The sequence below is a fragment of the Cimex lectularius genome, unplaced genomic scaffold, assembly GCF_000648675.2.
Source record: "Cimex lectularius strain Harlan isolate CLEC.00 unplaced genomic scaffold, Clec_2.1 scaffold93, whole genome shotgun sequence".
Taxonomy (NCBI): Eukaryota; Metazoa; Arthropoda; class Insecta; order Hemiptera; family Cimicidae; genus Cimex; species Cimex lectularius.
In genome coordinates, this window is record NW_019392669.1 from 415,086 (window position 1) to 437,016 (window position 21,931).

The following is a 21,931-nucleotide window of genomic DNA, read 5'->3' on the forward strand; positions in this document are numbered from 1 at the left end:
GTCCCGTTTTCCAACTCCGTCAGTTCGTAAAAGGGGCCTTTTGAAAAAATCCAGAACGGGAGCGAGAATCGTATCAAAGCCATCATCGGGAGAAAGGCGGATTGAAAGATATCTGATTCTACTTTTTGATGGATTCAAGCGTTCGATTTCCCAGCGCGGGGACTTTCTACGTGCAGAATACGAAGGTGAAACACTTGAAAAGTTCGGAATGGATCGAATTGAGTCGGGGAACACAAAAGACTTTGCGAAGTTGTCGGTTGTGAACGGGCCTTCGTAGATCCTGAAGCGAGAATAACCGTCACGGTTTTTTAAATAGCAATTTCTCAGGGGTCTTCGCCCATGTCGAGAGTCAAGTGGCTGAAAAGTGAGTTGTAGTGCACGTTAAGGCGTTTAGTGATCCGTGAATAAGCGTCTAATCCCTGGGTAAGATGATAATTTAAAAGTATGGGGCTTAAAACAGAAAAAAATCGTGTTCTTCCATCACGAAACGGAAGCAGATCGTGGATTATCCGACCCATGGGATAGGGATAGGTACAAAAGAGGTGGCCAGAAGGCCTTCTTCACCTTGACCTGAGAAGATCTATTCAGCTCCTCTAAGTTTATAAATAATTCGTTAGCTTCAGGCTGTTAATCAACTTCATAGCCGTAATCACAGTTTTATAAATAAACTAAACAATCATCTTGGATCTTGGAAAAAATAGCGGAATTTGCTCCGGAGGCCTAACAAGAAAGAACAAATCAAGCAGACAATCGCTCAGCTCCGAAATTCTCTCAATATACCGGCCTAATGTTCCATAAATTCGTATCTACACCAGCAAACCACTATACCCTATCGATAGATCAAATATTATATTTGACGAGTGTTAGATGGTAGTAAATTTTATACCCGAGAGGTTTGTCCTCCATAGAATATATTCCAAGTTAGGCTTGGAAGTCAAAGGATGACTTCCAAGCCTATGACATATTTCCTCAAGACGGACACCAAAGATACCATGAGCCTAACTAACTAATTAGTTAACTATGAATCTTACACCACAGATACTATGGTTACCTATGAGCTTTACACCATCGATACCTTGGTTATCTATAAGCCTTAAACCACAGATGATATGGTTAACTATCAGTCTTAAAACACAGACGTTTTGGTAGTATTAGCTTTATACGACAGATGCCGTGAGTAGCTATAAGCATCAAATCACATATATAGTGGTTACCTATGAGTCTTATGCCACAGATAACATGATTAACTATAAGCCTTACAGAACAAATACAGTAATTAACTTTGAGTTTTACATCACAGGCACCTATGAGTCAGACACCGTGGTTGCCCATAAGCCTTACACCATAGACGTCTTGGTTATGTATATGCCTTAAAGCACAGATAATATGGTTAGCTATGAGTCGTAAAACCCAGAAATTGAGCTTTATACGACAGATGCCGTGGTTAGCTAAAAGCCTCAAACCATATATATATTGGTTACCTATGAGCTAACACCACAGATAGAGTTGTTTGCTATGAGCCTTAAACGATAGATGCCGTGGTTAACTATCGGGTTGTCCGGAAAATAATGCAGGATTTTAAGTTTTCATTAAAAAAAATCTATATAAAATATTCTGTTTACGTTTACAGGATTACTCATTTGTATGAATGTCAACACTTATTAATCCTCTTCCAAATGATATTGTTTGTTTACCTCTGTAGCATTCCGCTACTTGGAAATAATTCAGTCATCCTTATAATGTCAAAGCGAGAATTTCGTACGATTTTCTTTTACGAGTTTAAACTCGGCCGAAGCGGAGCCCAAACGGCTAGAAACATTAACCAAGTCTGGGGCGAGGGTTGTGTTAATGAGTGCACTGTGCAAAGGTGGTTTAAAAAATTTCGGGAGGGAGATTTCAGCCTTGAAGATGAAGAAGGTCGTGGAAGGCCTTCCTCTCTTAATGATGATGTTCTGCGATCAGTGGTGGAAGAAAACCCCAAAACAACTGTTCGAGAACTTGCAGAGCAACTCAAAGTCAGTAAAACGACCGTCGCTGACCACCTCAAGGCGATTGGAAAAGTGAAAAAACTCGAAAATTGGGTTCCACACTCATTAAACGATCGCCAAAAAAATCAGCGCTTTGATGTTTGTGCATCACTTCTTTGTCGAAACAAAAATGACCCATTTCTGGCCAGAATTGTTACATGTGACGAAAAGTGGATTCTCTACGATAACACTAGACGTTCTGGACAGTGGCTCGACAAAGGAGAAGCTCCAATACATTTTCCAAAGCCCCCAACTCATCAAAAAAAGGTAATGGTTACGGTATGGTGGGCTTCATTTGGTTTAATACACTACAGCTTCTTAAATCCTGGCGAAACCATCAATGCTGAATCATACTGTAACCAAATTAATACCATGCATCAGAAATTGGCAGTAATGAAGCCCTCTTTGGTCAATCGGAAAGGGCCCATTTTGTTGCATGACAACGCTCGACCACATGTGTCACGTGTAACGTCACAAAAATTATTGGAGCTTGGCTATGAAACTTTGCCTCACCCACCCTACTCTCCGGACCTCTCGCCTACTGACTACCATTTTTTTAGACACCTGGACCACTACTTACAACACATAATATTCAAAAATCAAACGGAACTGGAAAATGCATTTATTGACTTTATCAATTCTAAAAATTCTGAATTCTACTCAGACGGAATTAATAAGTTACCAACACGTTGGGAGAAATGTATTGAGGGAAATTATTTTGATTAAAGAACATTGCTTTAAAGTAACTAGTTTCTTTTTTTTTGTTTAATACCAAAATCCTGCATTATTTTCCGGACAACCCAATATAAGCCTTGAACTACAGATATCATAATTGAGTGGCAAATAAGAAGAAAAAATTGTGTGCTCCAGTAAGTTTTTTAAATCATTGGCTAGCTTCAAGTTGTTAATCAACTATATAGCCTTGTCAGCGGCTCCTTAGTGTAAGATCTTCATTTTGTGACTTTTCCTACCAGTTGCAGGAACCCTCACCTACATAAACCCTCACAAAAACATAAAACGTGTTTTGCAGTCCCTTCTTATTCCTGGTAGTATCTGCACAGTGTTTCTTGCTTGCACTCTTATCCGGTGCGTGTGCTTTCTTAGGCTGCAGTGCCCTGTCAGAAGTCCAACCAAAATGCGGGTTTTGTTGGGGTTACCCCTCCAGTAATTAGATGTAAATCTTGCGGATCTTACTCTTTTATGAATCTCCTCGCCTACCTTATGCTTGGAGTATTGTTCACGTTTTGGAGTCATTAAGGATACATTATTGGACGGTTTTTTGTGGCAAGGTGCTAGGCCACAGACCCATGGGATTATACCTTCCTCGGTTCATTCCTTGGTCGAAAAATGTTTGTAAAAGTAAATTGTGATCTTCACTCGGCGGGATGCCGACTTAGGGCGTACGTAGGCGAAATTCAACAATCGAAGATACCTTTTTAAGAATTTGGAATTACGATAAAGAGATTCTCTATGGCCGAAAACCCCCACGGCTTTTGAAATTTAAATTAATCGGCGGCCCACTCGCTCCTCAAAGAGAGGATTATGCACCTAGTTACAATCTCACCTGTCCTTTTCTGCACGCAAATTGAGTATTTCAATTCGACTGATTCTTTCTGCCAGTACACCATTCCACTTCCAAAACAAATTGAATGTCAGGCAGAATGTTATTCCGTGGGATCTCGAGTCGACAAACTTTCATCTTAAGAAGAAAAGTCATGAGCAAAATCGCAAGTATAAAGAAAAACAAAAGGTAGCAAGACTGAACTACAAGGATTTTCCCATATTAGAAATGAGTTAACCAGAAACTATTTAAAGCATAGCAGTACTTATGGTAAATGACTTAAAACTTGGAAGCCTCTAGAAAACTAAGGACTTTAAGTAACAATAGGTCCTTCTTGAAGGAATCCCTCAGTAATTTTTATTTTCTTAAAGCGCCTCGTGCCTCGGCAGATGGAAGGAGCCTCATAATGAGGAAATCCATCAGCTATACATCTCAATGAAGTGGACACTCGAGACGGGCTTTGATTTGACGCTTTGAACCCACTTGAACCCTGAGAAAAAGAGTCCCAGACGCATCGGGCTGGGCCGGCTCTATTTGCTGTCTTTGATAGGATATTTTTCCCTTTTTATTGGATAATATCGTAAATAAAAGCCCGCTTAAGGCTTGTTAAGCTTAATGGATTGTAAATTGAAACTAATACTTGTCTCTGGATCGATGACTTGCGTTTCCAGGAAGATACAGAAGTTTTATTTGTCTGATTGCTTGATTTTTTAGATTTGTGTATTTTTCTGTTCTTGCCTCGATTGCCTGTGCTTTTATGACCTTAATAGTTCTTTCAAATTGAGAATAAATTGTTTATTGCTAAATTGCTATAATTGTCCAGTAGGTCGAGGGAATATAAGCCAGTGCAGACATCATCGGATATTCTTGGTTTTCAGACGCCAAACAATGATTTATTTCGAATTTATTTGGGGTATTTAAAATTTAACAGCATTAAGACAAACTGGAAGATTATTTTTGAGAATGAAGTAAGGGCATAGATGATTTTTTTGTGATGGTTTGCACTAGAATAATCGAATGATTTTGATATTTGACGATTATTGCAACGTGTTATGTTCAATTTCGGTTAAATCTAGTGTGATCTAGACATCAGACCGCATCTTACGATTTCTGAATAACTAGTGTGATCATTTAACTTCCAAAGTAGACATTGCTTTCCCGTATACTCACTCGGTCGTCCTTAAAAGGACAATGAGGATCTTTAACGTCCTCACCTAGCCTTCCGGCCTTATCGGATGTTTTGATTCTTGAGATTAGAGCTGACGCACCTCCTCAGCTCCGGCAGCTCAGCCCCGAGGGGCCAAGACAACATCGCTCCCCGCTTGCTCGTTCCGAGTGGTCGGATCCGCATTAAACATCGAACCGTATGCCGCGCGCAAAGGGCTACCTAAGCCGAAATACATCAGCTTGGTCTCCTGCGCACTCCCTAGATAGAGAAGGCCAGTCTATCTCCCAGAGTATTGAGGCTTCCCCAGCGTAGAAACTTCCGGATCCGCTCCGGCCGCGGTTTTGGTTAAAGTGGAATTGCTAACCACGCCCTAGAGGAAACTGACTACGGTAAAAGCCGCCAATCGAACTCAGCCTACACCTGCGTGCAAAGCATACTCGAATAGGAGCAACCGATTTACTAATCACTTCCATCCGCCACTACTCACGCATTCGAGGGACTCTGTCAGCGTAATCATAGCGTCCTCAACGTTTATACGCTTCGGTCCGATCCGTCGTATCCCGTGAGGCCGGGTGAATAACGATGGTCATACACAAGTTTCGTGCGAAGGTCACAGATAGAAGACAGCCTTTCTCCAGGTACCTGCCAGGAGTGTCGCCACGGCCAACTCCGAGTCCATTCCCAGTATAACAGGGGCTGAACCTTGGAACATTTGTGTTACCCCGTAGTGCAGATGGTTATGCACCCTCCCCCCTCTATGCAGACAGGATCTGGACTCTGATAAAGCACCCGCCGCTCCATGCCGACTCGAGGCCGACACGAGTACAGCTTGTGCTTTAGAGAGGTTGCCACGCCCTCAGGGATACATCAGTGTTTTGCGCCCGTACACCCCCTTGTAACCAAGGGTTGGGAGAGGTCGCAGGGAAGAGTCGACGGATGAGTAAGCAGTGCCGTGTTTGATCTAAAAGAACCAATTGTTCAAGTTGTTCTGAAGAATGAGGAAGTTGTTTTCACCACCCCGGTGTAACGCTTGAGCGACGTCTGGGAACGGGAATCGTCGGACAATGTCTCCGCTCGAGAGATGGCTAAAACACGGTTCTGTTCAGTGGCGGATCACAAATCAAATTAATTATAGAACTATTCAGATTAATTAGACTGTTCTGCAAATATTATATTATGGTTGTAACAGGCTGATTATCTATCATAAAAATATAACATAGATGAACTTCCTGTACCTAACTTAACCTAACATTAGCACGTTGCATTGAATAGAAAATAACCTATTTTTTAAAGTATTGAAAGCCTCGGCTTAGTTCAAATATAGGCCGTAAACGTGAGTGAATATAACATACGGAAAGTGGGACTTACGTGAAAACCCTCCTCCAACAGGTTTATACGTACGTTTAATTATCAAAAACCGTTCTTCCTGTAATTTAACCCCCCCCCCAAAAAAAAAAAAAATCATTACTGATCGGATAATAATTGGGCCTGCTTTGTATCGCTGGTAGTATTATAACCTTGTTATCGAAACCAAAATAGTTTTTATAGTTGGACTGACCAAGTCAATCACATTGTACTCTCGAGCTAGGCCTAGAGTTGTGAAATCTGTTCAATCTGTCCTGACCAATGAAAATAATGAGAGGTTTAAATGTCGCAATAACTGTAACGGCAATTTCTGATATTATATAAAGGAGGTCATCACTTGAAGAAAAGATTTTACTATACTTTTATATTTATCGATGATTATTTACATTAATATGAGCTGAGCGTTATAGTAGTTATTATTTTAGGTTGAGTGAAGAGGGGGGAAAATCTTCTATATCCCACTCTTTATCGGCAGATTCTACATCTGCGCCTACTAGCATACTCAAGGATGTTGATAATTTGAAATAATTTTGGTAAGACTTACCATTGTGATTCTCGTCCCACGTCTCGACGTTCGCGATGTACATGTTCGGAGGGGGAGGCGGAGGAAGGTAATAGTAGCAGTCGGAGCAGCAGAGGGAACAGCAGTCGTCGTCTTCTTTCGAGTCGCCGGACGGCGCCGGTTCGAAGAGGGCCAAGTCGAGGCCGACCATCTCCTCGTCGTCGCTGAAAGGTTCGAACTCGTCGCTGTCCCTGCACTCCCGCCACCAGTCGGTGTCTTCCAGGTAGTCTCTCCAGGAACCCCTGACCTGGGCCCCGACCCTCTGCGGGGAACCGGGAACTCGGACCATTCCTTCCATCAGGCCCTGGATCGCAGAAATTCCCTTTTCCACTGCGCACGAAATACGTTTTGTTTAAATTTTCACCGCAACATCCAGACAACCTACGATCAGCCGAACCGTCGTTTACACGAAGTGAATGTCGTAACTCTTTTGTGCACGAGTTAATAGATTTCGTGTAAGGGATAAAATTAAAATTTCGAAATCCCGCTCGTCTTAATTTCAAGTTAATTTCACGAGAAAAGATATCCGATGGAATTAAGGTTATACCTTCACATTTTTACAACCGAAGGGAAAATGACCGACGGGTGTTAGTTGCCTCAATCGCACGTGCATTTGCATGCCGACGTGGTCTTTCAGAAAATCAATTTAACTTAGACACCGACGAATGGGAAAGTAGGACTGCAGGATAATTCGAACCGAAATTTCATGCCAAGAACAGGTTCGAAACGAATTGGGCGTCGGTACCATCGATTCTTCACAATCAGTTGGATTCCAAAGAAAATCTGAGGGAGAGATGGAGGGATGGGGAGGGGGAGGGGGAGGGGGAGAGAGAGAGAGAGAGAAAGAAAGAAAGAGAGAGAGTGAGAGAGAGAAAGAGAGAGAGAGCGAGAGAGAGAAATAGAGACAGAGAGATAGAAAGAAAGGAAAAAAAGAGAGAGAGAGAGAGAGAGAGAGAGAGAGAGAGAGAGAGAGAGAGGGTGATGTAAAAGCGGAGAAAGAGGTGAGGAAAATATCCATTAGACAATGAGAAGGTTCTAAAAGGAAAGGAAAGAAGGGAGTGAAAGAGAGAGGGAGTTAAGGCAAACAAATAGAAATAATAGAATGGATACGAAGTGGGGAAGAAAGGGAGTAAGAGAGACTAACACACGGGAAGATTTTGAGCAAACAGCCACACAAAATAGAAAAAACCTGTGCGTTATACTACTTGAATGACTATCCCGATAATACAATCTTTTGACTGCTTTTGAAGATTCAAAACAATGAATTAATCACTGTTGAACAATATAAGTTCATTTGTGAACAACTAAACGAGGTCAATTATGGTTAGAAGTCCAAACAAGTTTCGGTTCAGTAGAGGGTTCTTATGTAAATTTGACATATTTTTTTAGCTTGTATGTCAAATATTTACTGGCGTGGTTCATACGTGAATATTATGAAAAGGAGTAAACGATTATAGACCGCAGCGAAAAGAGCTATTATTCATCACCACCGGCCAAAAGGTAGTCATTATGATAAAATCTTCAAATAGGTGTAAAAAGTTTGAAGACTTTCTACTTCTTGGTCATCCTGTGAGGTGTAAAAATTAATAAAGGTAGTTATGCGTTGGTCAAATTTCTCCTTGGCTCGTCTTGCCATCCAAGGTTGTTCTTGAACTTCTTCAACTTCCAGTTTCTCACAAGTGAACGACGGTTGTGCTGATCGATGTCGTGAGACGAAGGTTGCTGCGGTTCCCCCCCGACGCGTGCCAGACAACGATGTCCATCCGTGAAAGCCGGGGAAAGATAGCCTAGCCGGTTGAACGAACCCGCCTCCGTACTGCGCGGCGTACCGTACCTTTTTTGGACCGGAGACATCGCGTTTTCGTTTAACATCCTCGAATTATAAAAAATTCTCCCTGGGAGAAAATTGGCCGATGAATTATTCACGCACGGGCCGAGAGATCTTTCCGTTAATTTCTCTTTTTCGTTCTACCGGTCCTTATTCGACGACCGACCTTTTTTTTTCTAACTCTTACTAACACAAATTAATTAACTATTTTATAATCTAGGTTTTTAGTTATTTTCGCGAACTAAAACGCCAATTATTCTATATGCCATACATTTCAATCGCTATGCACTTCGGGCCATGCCCCTGGCCCCTCTTCAAAGCTATTATTTTAATCATCATCTATCCGTCCAAAAGTCTGCAATTTTATTTAGCTAAAATAAAAGTTTTGAAGAGAGATTGAAATATATGGCCTAAAGAATAATTGGCGTTTTAGTTCGCAAAAATTAACAAGAACCTAGATTATAAAATATTGTTACCTCCAAATTAAGTCAATAAAAAGAATTTGAATTATTTAATGACATACATTCGAGCCCATATATAACACATATAAAAAACCGGTTGAAAATAATTCACTAACATAAACATACAAAACGGTTCTAATTTTTAAGAAAGTCGTAATTATTAGGTTGTGACGAAAGAATAACGAAAGTATTTACTGTTTACATTTTGTGAATTGTTTTAAAGCTGACCAAGAAAACACATTTAAAAACTTAGACCATTCCAGATTAGAGTTTTGGGCATTATTGGCGCGTTGGTCACGCCTCTGTGAGGTGACACTTGCGTTCCTACTGTGAATAAGTGTTACTAGTGGTTTGAAATTGACTTTTTCGTAGTATTTTTATAGTTTGGTTTGTTTTGGACCTGTTATCCTTGTAGTTTGACATAGTATCATGAATTTTAACCTCCAGTTTCATGGCAATCTATAGTAGAAAATAAATAAATCCATCTTCACTATATCAAAGGATTCTACACTTTCCTAAAATTAAATTTTTTAATGAATTTTTTTCCCTAGTAATTATTTTGCAAATTGGAAAAGGAATACAACAACGAAGAGGTTTGTTAAAACGAGTTAGTTGTCTATCTTGGGAATTTATCGTAAATAAATAAATTCCCATACTATATCAAAGGATTCTGCTCTTTCTTAAACTTAATTTTTTTATTAGTTTTTCTCGTTAAATATACGGTAAATTGTAAAAAGAACATAACGACGAGAGGATTAGTTAATACTCTTTGGCTGTATAACATGGGAATTTATGTTTAAAAAAATTAAGTTCCACTAACTATGTCAAAGGAATCTACTCTTTCCTAAAATTAATTTTTTTTCAATTATTTTTTTTTGTTAAATATTTGGTAAATTGTAAAAAGAACACAACAAGGAAGAGATTCGTTTAAATTCTTTGGCTATTTATCATAGGAATTTATAGTAAAAATAAAATAAAAAAATAAATAGATTTCACTAACTATATCAAAGTATTTTACACTTCCCTAAAAAAATTTAATTTTTTTTTCTTTTAAATATTCAGTAAATAAATTAAGTCAAGGAGGAAGTTGTTTCTACTCAAGGATTCCACTCTTTCCTAAAATTATATTTTTTGTAATATTTTTTCTGTTAAATATATGATAAATTGAAATGGCGATCTTTACGCGATTGCGCCAGAGAAATAAAAACGCTAGGAATACATTCCCGGAAGATAGCCATTATTTTATTAAGCTTATACATTTTCTAAATAAGAACATTCTGATCTGTTAATGTGGATATACCCAGATTTCTACCCAAAGCTGCAAAATTACAAAACGAGTCAGACGAACAGCGAGACTAAGCAAACCAGGTGTACAAAGACTCAACGAAGCACTGTTATCTATGACGTGTTAGTTAGGCTTAAAGCCCGATTAGCTTTGCTAAGAGCAATTTCCGTTTCACACCCACAAAACACAAGTGAAAGATAATTTCATGGATCACCTCAACCGTCTAAAAATTGTCAGGCTAGACTTAGATCATTTCAAAAAGATTTGTCAACATCTAGAATTGTGGAGGAAACAGTAGATCTTATCAATAGAATCTCTTCCAGGTTTGAGAACAAGGTAACCTTTATTTGGATACCAGCACATAAAGGACACCGTGGCAATGAAGAGGCGGATAGCCTGGCCAAAGAAGGCTCTAATACTTTGTCCACAACCGGTATTACCTCACTCTATGAGCACAGCAAAAAAGAGTATTAAAAACTGGGGTATGAAACAATTCCTTAAGGAGTGGGATCTATCCCCCGGACACAGGCAATCGAAGGAGTTTGTTAAGGTGATCAAACCAGCAGAATCGAAATGGCTATTCTCTAACTCAACGAAAGGAATTAGGAGGATGATAGGTATCCTGAGAGGCCACTGCCCACTGAGAAGACACTTCTCCCTTTGGGTATTCTACCAGATCCCTTTAGCCGTTTTTGCGAAATAAAAGAAGAAACGGGAAGGCACTACCTCGCAGATTGTGATAGGTATGTTAGGTCTAGATTTGAAATCTTTAAAGGAGAGGACATCACTAAATCACTCCCCGAGATTAAATGGTCCAAAATCTTGGGGTTTGTGAATAGGACCAAGAGATTTATGCAGGACACATGAGCCGACCAAGTCCCGGACCTTTTAGGGATGTGGTACGAGTCTACCCAGGCTTTTAACCCCTCGGGTCTTGGTCGCCCACCCTGGCTAGTATACATACACACGTAAAAAGTAAGTAAAACACAACACATCAAATTCCGGAAAATTTACTACTATTGTAAATGTTGATGGGCAGAAATTCTCTATTTGCCAATGGAAGTAAGCCCTTACTTTTACTAGTAGGTCCTCAGGTCCATGACCTCAAATCAACCATCAATCAGTATAAAGGTCACGTCAACTTAGAATTAGTCCAGTGCAGTAATGATGAATTTCAAAATAATTTTTAAACTGTTACGTTTTGTCACATTGGCGTTCATTTTTCCACGGTAGTCCCGTGGAATTTGTCGAGGGTTCGCTCTTGATCTAGGCCAACAAGTGTCTTTAGACCGAGACAAGTTAACAAGTTACTTTCATTGTTAACGGACGCGGGAGCAGGCTTCGGATTACTTTCTATTTCCTTTTGGTCAACACTTGCACAACGGGCGCATATGTCGAAACGGCGTGTGCTCTTCGTATCTCGCACCGATGGTAATTTTCACTCCCATAAACGACAAATGTTCGAATATATGTGATAACGCAGGCAAAAGATTAACTGTTAAAAAAATCAATAAAGAAAGGCTAAAAACGTGGTGACTTGAGACGTCGTCAAAGTACGGACAGATGATCCAGCGTGAATGACATGTCGAATCGCAAACAGCATAATTGCATCGAAATAATACTTATTCCTTTATTACTTAACCCTAAGCAACTTTCATTGTAGCACTTTTGTCCTACAAACAGAGATATTCTCAAAAAGAGTCGGATCATCATACATCTTGTCCCATTAACGCCGGAATTTACATCGAGCTTATTATCGCCATGGTGTAATAGGCCATGAATCATGGGGATGCCGATCATATCTCGGCTTGCAAGGTCTGCTATGAACGACACGATACGCGAGATAAATCACAAGATCTGTTCCTTTTCATTTCTATTTCTCGAAGGACGACGGCCCGAAAAAGCTAACTCGCTAAGTTCGCAGAACCAACCTGGACGTCTGCATGTCATTGAATAATACACACAAAAGACATATAAAAAAATTTTCTCGTAGGCATAGTTTTACATAAGAATCAGAGAGATATTAGACATATTCGACCATTTTTTAAACAGCTACTATACAAAGACTAATTTATAAAAAGCAGTACATATTATATGTGCATGCCTTACAAAAAGCTTTTGTTTCTTATGTAAGTTTAACATAGTTTCATTACGGAATAACGTAAGAACATCAAATAGACGCAATGTACCAAAAAGCGAGCCTTGCGGTTTCCTCTTTCGTTTCGCATGAAGGCAAAAATGGAATTTGGGTCGGTACCAACAACGCGACTCCTCTGAGCTCGACTGCAATCGTGCCGATATTTTTGGAATTTAGCGCGTTTTAAGAGCAGAACCGAGTCAATTTTGAATCAATTTGGGTATGTTCAACGTAGTCTGTTTATTTTTCTGAGCCTAGGGCTGTAATATAAACGCAAAGATTATTTTTAAGCAGTCCAACGCTCGAAAGGAAATCTCATTTTGAATATATCACTTTCATTTCATTTTTTAGAAAGCTTGGTTGTAGAAAACGCTGTTTATTTCTTCCTACATAAGGTAATTCATATTATCATTTACGGTCGGTCGTCGGTTCGAACTCGATGTTTACTGTCAACTATGTACTGTCCATTCTTCCTCATACTGCACTGCTGGTTGGACTTTGTGTCCTTCTGACCTACTGTCCTTTAGCCCATAAGCGGCTCCATTAATGGCTGGGACGTAGTCATATTTACGTAGTCCCTAAAAGTAATATTGTATCATTAATTCATTCCTATTTTCCATTCAAAACAATCCAAGGATTCTCGTTATTAATCTGTACGAAACGAATTGCTTTAATTAACTCCAACCTAGATCTAAATTACGACCCTTTGGGTAAATACTTCCATTCTGTGAATAATCATCTGATCATACCACTCCTACAAATCAAAGTGGTGGTTCTGTTGGCTGTCTTAGGACTCTTGTGGACATTCAGTACCATGTAATATGGTAGTTCGGTTGAGGATCGGACAAAATCTTCTGGTCCTTCCCTGCAATACGAGGTGTTTTGTTGCGTATTGAACGTAATTTTTGAGTCTTCCCTACCCTAAAAAACAACGTGATCGTTCTGTTAATCCTGGGCTTAATCTTCTGTCTATTATACCCCACAAAAAATAGTGGTTCTTTGGTTATTGGACATACTCTGCTTGTTGGTTTTTGGACGTAATATTCTATCCTTCGATGTCCTACCAATCAAAATAGTAGTTCTTTTGGACATAATCCTCTGAATTTCCGCAACTATACAAATCGAGGTGGTGGTTTAGTTGGGTTCTGGACCATCCATACCCTAAAAGCCAGGTGGTGGTTGGGTATTGGACATAATCTTCTATATCTCCCACCTTCTACAAATCAAACTGTGGTTTTTTGTATATCGGCCAAATCTTCTAGACCTTACATACTCTAAAAATCAAGATGTTGATTTTGTGGGACATTGCGCATAATATTCAGAATTTACCATATTCTACCAATCAAGATGGTGATTCTTTGTATATTGGCCATAATCTCCTAGTTGTTAATACCTAAAAATCAATATGCTGGTTCTATTGGACATAGGGCGTAATCTTCTCGACCTTCTATAAACTATAAATCAAAATGGTTGTTCTGTTAAATTGAAGATACATAATATTAATGATACCCTTCTGTACCCTACAAATCGCGGCACTGGTTCTGTTGGCTTGGGTATAATCATCTGAACCTTTCCTTTCTTACAACAAATCAAGGTGGCGGGTCTGTTGGGTATTAGAAATAAACAGAAATAAAACCTCTCTTACAATACAAATCGAGGTGGTCGTTGTGTTGGGTATTGGACAAAATCTGGTCCTTCCCTGCAACACGAATCGAGGTGGGGTTTTGTTGTGTATTGGACGTAATTTTTTCGGTCTTCCCTACCTTAAAAAACAACATGATGGCTCTATTGAGTACTGGACAAATCTTCTATCTACTTTATTCCACAAATCAAATAGTGGTTCTTTCGATATTGAGCATACTCTGCTTTTTGGTTATTGGACATAATCTTCTATCCTTTGATGTCCTACAAAACAAAATAGTAGTTCTTGGGGTAGTGGACATAATCCTCTGAATTTCTGCTACAATACGAATCGAAGTGGTGGTTTTGTTGGGTATTGGACAAACCTTCTGGACCATCCGAACCCTGAAAACGAGGGTGGTTGGGTATTAGGCATAATCTTCTTTACCTACCATTTTCTACAGATCAAATTGTGGTTCTTTGTATATCGGCCATATCTTCTTCACATGCATTAAAAATCAAGATGTTGGTTTTTTGAGACATTGCACATAATATTCAGAATTTACCATTCTACCTACCAAGATGGTGGTTCTTTTTATTGGTCACAATCTCCTAATAGTTTAATACTCAAAAAAACAAGATAGTTGTTCTGTTGGGTATCGAAGATTATTTTCTTTAAAAGATAATTGTTATTTTATTTACGTATAAACTAACTAAACTAATCGCATTTATTCGAATGATATAACAAAAAAAAATGAATACAGCCCATGAATATTTGTTGAAATCGTTTAAACCGAGTAGGTGTTGAAGAACGCGTCTTGAAACTTCGGCCCTGGATGTGTGTATTTAGATAGACTATATCACTTAAAATTCCCTGCTGATACTTGAAATTTGGGAATTTTTGAAAGTCTTGGGGCCTTGATTGAAAACTTCTTATGTCTCTGACTTTTTTTCCTTCTTGTCCGCCTATTACTTTCAGTCCTATTATTAGATGGATCATTGAACCCTGTACTACCTCAGCTATCACACCAGTCACTTGGTTATTCTCTTTTTATCGTCCCGGTAATTTTTATGTATAATTATCTTTAATTAGTCCGGGCGCATTGTGTCAGGTCTAATCATACACAGACGTGTGTATAAGCTATCTTCTTTACTTTTATAAGCTATCTCACCATTGTGCTCAATCGCAATATGACAAATATCTGATTATATTCCAGAGGCGGGTTTTCTTCAATACATTCTAACCAACGAAACCGGTATCATAAATATTATGCAATACTGCAGATAGCTACACTTATTTTTTTAGAATTTTAATTTTGAAATTAATGCCTCAAACTAAAATATCCTATGTTCACTATTTAAGGTAACACACCTCTCGTTTTTCTTTGGTTCATCTACATGATAATAACAGTATTTTAAGTACGACAAGCTTAGTTTCTATAAATCGTTATGTTTCGTGTCGAGAGTGCCCTTGATACTGGAGGTGGACACACAAGAATAACACAACTACACGGAAAACAAACATTTTGAGCTCTGAAGATGATCTCAATAAAGATCGAAACGTTGGCACGATAAAGAAATTGCTTTTCTAAAACCTACGTCACACCAGACCGCACCTCACGATCTCCAAATAATCATTGGTTAACGTTCACTAAACACCACACATTTAAATAATAATATAATAAAACAAATAGAAATAATCAAATAAAGGACGGTGGCTCTGGCCTATGAACCGATGCCAAAAAAGTACAAAATATATCCATAAGAATTTCAAAGCATATAAATAACTCAGAGTCATCAATGACCTTAACAATAGACAATTCTGATGGAACTTGAAACACATCGTCATGAAACGTCACCAACTTAAAAAAGAACATGATAATTCCGAAGTAAGAATTAATTAATTTAAAAAAAACCAGGAGAAAGATCAACAAATTCGTAAGGATCATAGACGTACTTTTCATATCTAGGCATCCTTTCTGTGATAGTTACACTTAAGCTTACTTTTATCGCTGTTTGAACTTCGCCAAGTTAATGTTTATTATTTCATAATGTTCATCTATAATGTGAAGTATAATTGTATTTGATATAAATACATACGGTCATTTTAAAAAAATCTTTGATAACCTGGTATTCGAACAATGTATAAAATTTGTTAAATAATAATAAATAATTTTTAAAAAATTATTGTTAAAAATACGACGAAAAAAATTTAAAATATTGTTTTAGAAAGAGGCGGGGTTGGTTGAAGAGCCAGTTCTGAAGCGCAACGTTACAAGAGTCAGGTTGGCCGAGCGGTCTAAGGCGCCAGATTTAAGCTCTGGTTCCCGATGGGAGCGTGGGTTCGAACCCCACACCTGACACATTTATTTTTTTCAACGAAAAATCAAAAAACCGTGTTAAAAAAATTCTACAATCAATTTTTACAAATAGCAAATGAAAACCACTCGAAAAAACAATGTTCTTTCGACCAAATTAATTTTTGTTCCAGGTCATTCTCGTTTTGATTTGCGTTTTCGACCCTACTTGTTCATTTGGTTACAATTAAAATGAAAATCATAGGATTTCGAATGATTTTTCTATTGGTGCAATCAAATTTACGCAAGGATTAAAATTTTATGGTAAACAAGGTAAGGTTTATAGAATAAAGCCATGAAAAGTGAAATAACTCGAATAAATGTTGAAAATCAGACTTTGTGCAATACAGACACTTTAGTCCAATTGTACAAGTATGATAAACTCTTTGTCTGTCAGGCATGTTGGCTGTATATACAGAGCGAGTAGGAATGCCGCCCGATATGAGAATTATGCTTCAGTTGATTTTGAGAGGAAATATGGCGATTTTTACTACGTATAATACTTCGTAGATATCTTTTGTTTATTTTGAGCTTGGATGAATTTATTAGTGTGAATTTGTAGTGTAAGAGGGCCGATGGCGGAACACTGGGTACCCCATCGACCCTCAATTAGATTTAGACGATAGAGAAATATCACGTATACCATCCTGGATTATTTTTGTGTCATTATCATTATTAATTATGTGGTAAAGAGTGACATCGTTAGCAAAAACAAGAAGTTTATATTCTGCGAAATTCAGCAACATTATTAATAAAGATCGGAAATAGTAAAGGGCCTAAATGAGACCCCTGTGGCACTCTAGATTTTGCGTCGATAGGTTTAGACAAAGAATTATTAATTTTTACTTGCAACTACTACCGTGCAAATAACTAAGAAATCACAATATGAATCCATGGAGGCAGAGAATATTCAATTTCGATAAAAGCAAAGTTGACACAATCAAATGCCTTGCTGATACATGTATAAATTAAATCAAATTGTTTATTGTGGGCAAAAGCATTGAGGAAAAATTTCCAAACAGTAGATTTGAGAAAGCTGATTTTTTAGGTTGAAAACCATGTTGTTTGGGTATTGTACATTTATTACAGGGAGGGACAATGATATGGACAAGAGATTTCAAAATGTAGCAATGGCATACTGGTGACAAATAATTGATAATTAGTAATTAATCATTTTATGAAAGGTTTTTGGTCGAAATGAAAAAGCTAGTCCCACGAGCGGGGTTCGAACCCACGAACTTCGGCTAAATACTTCAAGTGAAATCACGATAGCTCAAGTGGTAGAGCAGCGGCGTATTAACGGAAGGTCGCAGGTTCGAATCCCGCTCGTGGCACTAGCTTTTTCATTTCGGCCAAAAACCTTACATAGAAAGATTATTTAATGAAAAGAAGTAATTTGGTCAATAGACCACTAAATATAATAAATTCGATAAATAGTAAGTGCAGATGGACAGCCGGATTTTAGAAGTAGTTTAATTTTAAGTTTCTATTTGTGTGGAAAAACACCGAAATTCAAAGTTCTTTTAAAAATAAAATGTAAAGGGAAACCTTATCACGTCTTCAATTCTACCCTCCACACACACACACACACACACACACACACACACACACACAGGTCAGAAAATCCCATTTATCCAAAACTTACCCAAAATTTTACCAAGTTCCGCAATAATTTATTCCATCACCCCAGCCGCGCCCAAGCCTTGTCCAACAGGGCCCATCCCTACAATCCCAATAAGGCGTCTCAAAAGGAAATGGCCCCGCGACCTCTTTTCTGAGGAGTAGGCAGTGAAGTTCAGTTAGTGAAGTGAAGTGGGTGAATAGATGGAAATACGTAAATATTTGTAAATGTATCCATCTATCATTAAATTACATATTACAAACAAAAATTGCAGATTGAAATAAAATATTTTTTGTTTTTAAATCAATCGAATTTATCTGCGCTCGTGTGACTTTATCCGCCATTGCGATTAATTAGACTTCGATTTTATCAGCCTTAAAGCATATAATCCTGACTTTTTAAGTCCCTAATTCGTAAAAAAGAATCCTAGACCGGCTTTTTCTCGTCGGGCCTTGACCTGTGAGCAGTACAGCCGTTTTTAATCAAATAAACAAGAACATCTGTCTTTTTTAAGCTTAGAGAGTTTCCGTTTTATACACTAGTTTTGACTCTGCGTTTTTATTCACTAATAAAAGTGTAGAGCGGATACCTGCACCTGGGCCAAAGCCTGCGCAGGTGCCCCTTATGCAGAGAAAAGGTTGATGGACGTGTCCACATAATAGAAGCTTGTCATGCCTAGGCTCCTTACTGAGAGCGTATAGGCATGCCGCCGGATTTAAGAGTGGTTCGGGCAAATTAGCGAATTTTTGGGTCTCCTTTTTATACAGGGCATAGTGTTTTTTTTTTTATATTGTATATAAATCTGTCCCTTGTGTTTTGTCTGAGTATGTGTATTTATTAGAGGGGGATGTGAAATATAGTCACCATTGAGCTAGTGTCAATGCTAGTGTGAGTTATTTATCTTATTGCTATTGTGGGTAAGACGATAGAGCAATATACAGTACTAAACCGATCAACCAGAATGAGTGCAATGAACATAAGTGTGAATGTATTTATTTGCGCGATGGTCGGTAGTTTTAAGCTAGATGATATTTTGCATGCGTTGGCTTAGATGTCGAAAGCCACTGGAGCTTAACCCCCTTTGGTTGGGAAGCAGTGAACTCCTCTGAGATATCTACCCTAGGGTTAGCACATCTGGGAGTGGGCATCCCTTCGGAGTGAAAGTCTAAATAATATAAAATATTTATATTAATTGTTTAAAAAAAAAAGTTCGTTACGTTATTCATGATTCATTAACTTTAGCATGTCAGAGCGATGACAAAAATGTGTTGATTGCCAGTTCAAAGGCTGTTTCCGAATTTAGCTTTTCTATCTAATGAATTTCTAGTCTCTAAAAAGATAATCAAAATATTTGAGAGAATTGGCATCGAAACCATATTTTTTTCGGGGAGGGGGACTTAATGCAAAACTTCCAGTTTCCAACTTTCCGAATGTTAAAGATAAACGTCTGTTATTCACTTTTGTCTGATTCGGATTTCGACAGTTTTTCGACTTGCCACGACCGTACCTCCTGTGGCCATCGGATTTTCGTCATTATTCCGTGCTTCTCAGATAATGTCTTCTTTTTTCCACGCTGATCACCTTGAAAGAAAACGTAAACTTTCTCCAAACGGGGTGTGTGGAAAAGCGTCAGTTTCCATTTTCAGGCAGCTTCACGAATGCCAATTATCATTTTATCGGAAAAAAGATTAGTCACTAATCTGCCTGTACTCACAACATTCTGATTGACCGATTTATTAACTTAATTTAACGCGTTGAAAACGCCTAAACTAAAAAAAAAGAAAACTTCCTCAGTCAATTGAACATATATATGATTAAATAAGACATAAATGGGGTTGAATATTCTCGTCAATCTGCTAGTCCTTCATCATCCTATTTTGTCTATCTATTCTATTTTAGTCATTCGTGATATAGCCAAGGGGAAAAACACATTTACAAATTAAATTTTCTTGTAAATGTCGTTAAAAAAGCATATTATTTTTGCTCACTCAGTAAAAATTAAATTTACATTTTTTATACAGTGGCACATAATTTCGTTACATTCTTATAACAAGGAAAAATTTATGAAGACGTGTCCAATGAGATGAGCCACAATTTAGAAAATTTCAAATTAATAGTTCCAAAAACTGAGAATATTGTTCAAAGCTATCAGTCTGAATGAAATTAGACCAAATTTTTGAAGGTATATAACAATGAAAACAAATCTTTGGTTATTCTTGGCCTTTTACTAGATGATTCTATTGACGTCATTTGATCAGGTCCGCACTGTCTCGCTGTTCTTAGTGCCGAATAATTTTCCTATTCAAAACCGGTAAAAATAGATCGTTAGCGTGTTTTTGTCAATGCTTTTTGTTTTTCGAAATATTCTGAAAAAAGTTCGCTAACGGGATTGGTCAGAATTTAGAAAATTCCATGCTAAAAGTTTCAAATCGTTGAGACGTTGGTTGAAAAACTGACAGAACCTAATAAGAAAGATTTTTTGAAAAATATTTACAAATAACATACAGTAAATTTTGTTTGTTAACCTTTAGCGATATTTTAGGACAGACTATTAAAATGACAATTTGATTCGGTCCGCATTGTTTCGCTGCTCGTAAACTTTCAAGTAATTTTCCAACTAAAACAAATAATATAAACTGTTTCAACGTTTTTAAGGATTTTGTTCAAAGCGGCTATCAATAAAAAGGAATCTTAGCGTGTTTTTATCAAACCTTTTTGCTTGTTGAAATATTCCTAAAAATATCCAGCAACGGGATTGGACAGAATTTAGAAATTTCTGAACTAAAAATTTCAAACTTCGAGAAGTTGAGTCCAAAAATCACAGAACCTAATTAGAAAGAATTTTTGAAAAATATATACAAATAACAAAAAATCTTGTTTATTAATGTTTGGCAATATTTTAGGATCTCTATTCAAACTAAAATTTGATCGGGTCCGCTTTGTCCGCATGGCTAGATGTGGTGACACAAAGCCAAAAAAAAAGGAAAATTTTTTAAAGTTCACGGTATTAAATAACTGATTTAAAGCTTTCAGTAGCTATTTTTCGAAAATAATGTAACTAAAATAAAATGGGTTTATTTTACCCTTGTGCTAGAACAATCTATTGGACTGAAAAAAAAATCAGTTCAAAGTTATTCTTTAACCCAAGATCGGTGAAACTTGAATTTTTAGCATGTATTATATCAAATAATCGAAAATAAATTTACAAAGCATGTTTAGTTTTTGGGAATTTTCGAAAATATATCACAATAAGACAAAAGATCAAATTTATTTATTTTTGGCTTTCTGCTAGATAGATATATTGAAATGAAAATTTGACTGGGCCTTCATACTCTCGCTGTTCTTAGTAATAAGTCATTTTCTCACTCAACCACCAGTGAAGATAGAAAATTGAAAAAATTAAAATCTTATTTTTGGTTTCGCTGTTTTTCGTTATAAGCTCGTAACGAAGAAAATCAAACAGTGGCCTGATCAGAATTTAGAAAAGGACATCGTAAACGTTGGAACTGAAGTTGACAATTCGATGGGGTACGCATTGTCTCGCTGTTTTGTAGTTCTACGTAATTTTCCTACTCAAAATCATGGAAATCAAGATTTTAGCATGCATTTGCCAAAAAATGATTTGACTTTTTTATAATGTTAAATAATAGAACTAAGGAGGGTCAGATTTGAGAAAATCTCAAGTTAAAAGTCTAAAATCGTTTAGGTATAAGTCAAAACTGTCGAATCAAATTTTTAAAAATATGTATATACAAATAAGAGGCAAAAAATCGGTTTTATTCAATCTATGCGTTGTACACAATCTATTGAATTGAAAATTTCACCGGGTCTCTCTTGTTCTCAGATATAAGTCACTTTCGACTCAAGATTCCGCAAAAACAAAATTATTAGCTTGTTTTAGTCATCAATTTATAAAACCTGTTTTGATAATTAGATAGC

The 21,931-nt window shown here is 37.5% G+C and overlaps 1 protein-coding gene and 1 non-coding gene across 11 annotated transcripts in view; one reads left to right on the forward strand and one right to left on the reverse strand.

The window, feature by feature from the left end:
• Nucleotides 1-21,931, reverse strand: part of LOC106672093 (probable Ras GTPase-activating protein) — a 588,817-nt gene that overhangs the window by 373,784 nt on the left and 193,102 nt on the right. For 5 of the 10 annotated variants that reach the window (XM_014403230.1, XM_024225214.1, XM_024225212.1 and 2 more), the window contains exon 2: nt 6,666-7,013. The exons of the other annotated variants lie outside the window; for them this stretch is intronic. In XM_014403230.1, the coding sequence (XP_014258716.1) occupies nt 6,666-6,981 (316 nt within the window). In that variant the 5' untranslated portion in view covers nt 6,982-7,013. The remainder of the gene's footprint in view (nt 1-6,665; nt 7,014-21,931) is intronic. 10 annotated transcript variants of the gene reach the window in all.
• Nucleotides 16,295-16,377, forward strand: Trnal-uaa. The gene has a single exon. It is a non-coding gene; the product is annotated as a tRNA-Leu (tRNA).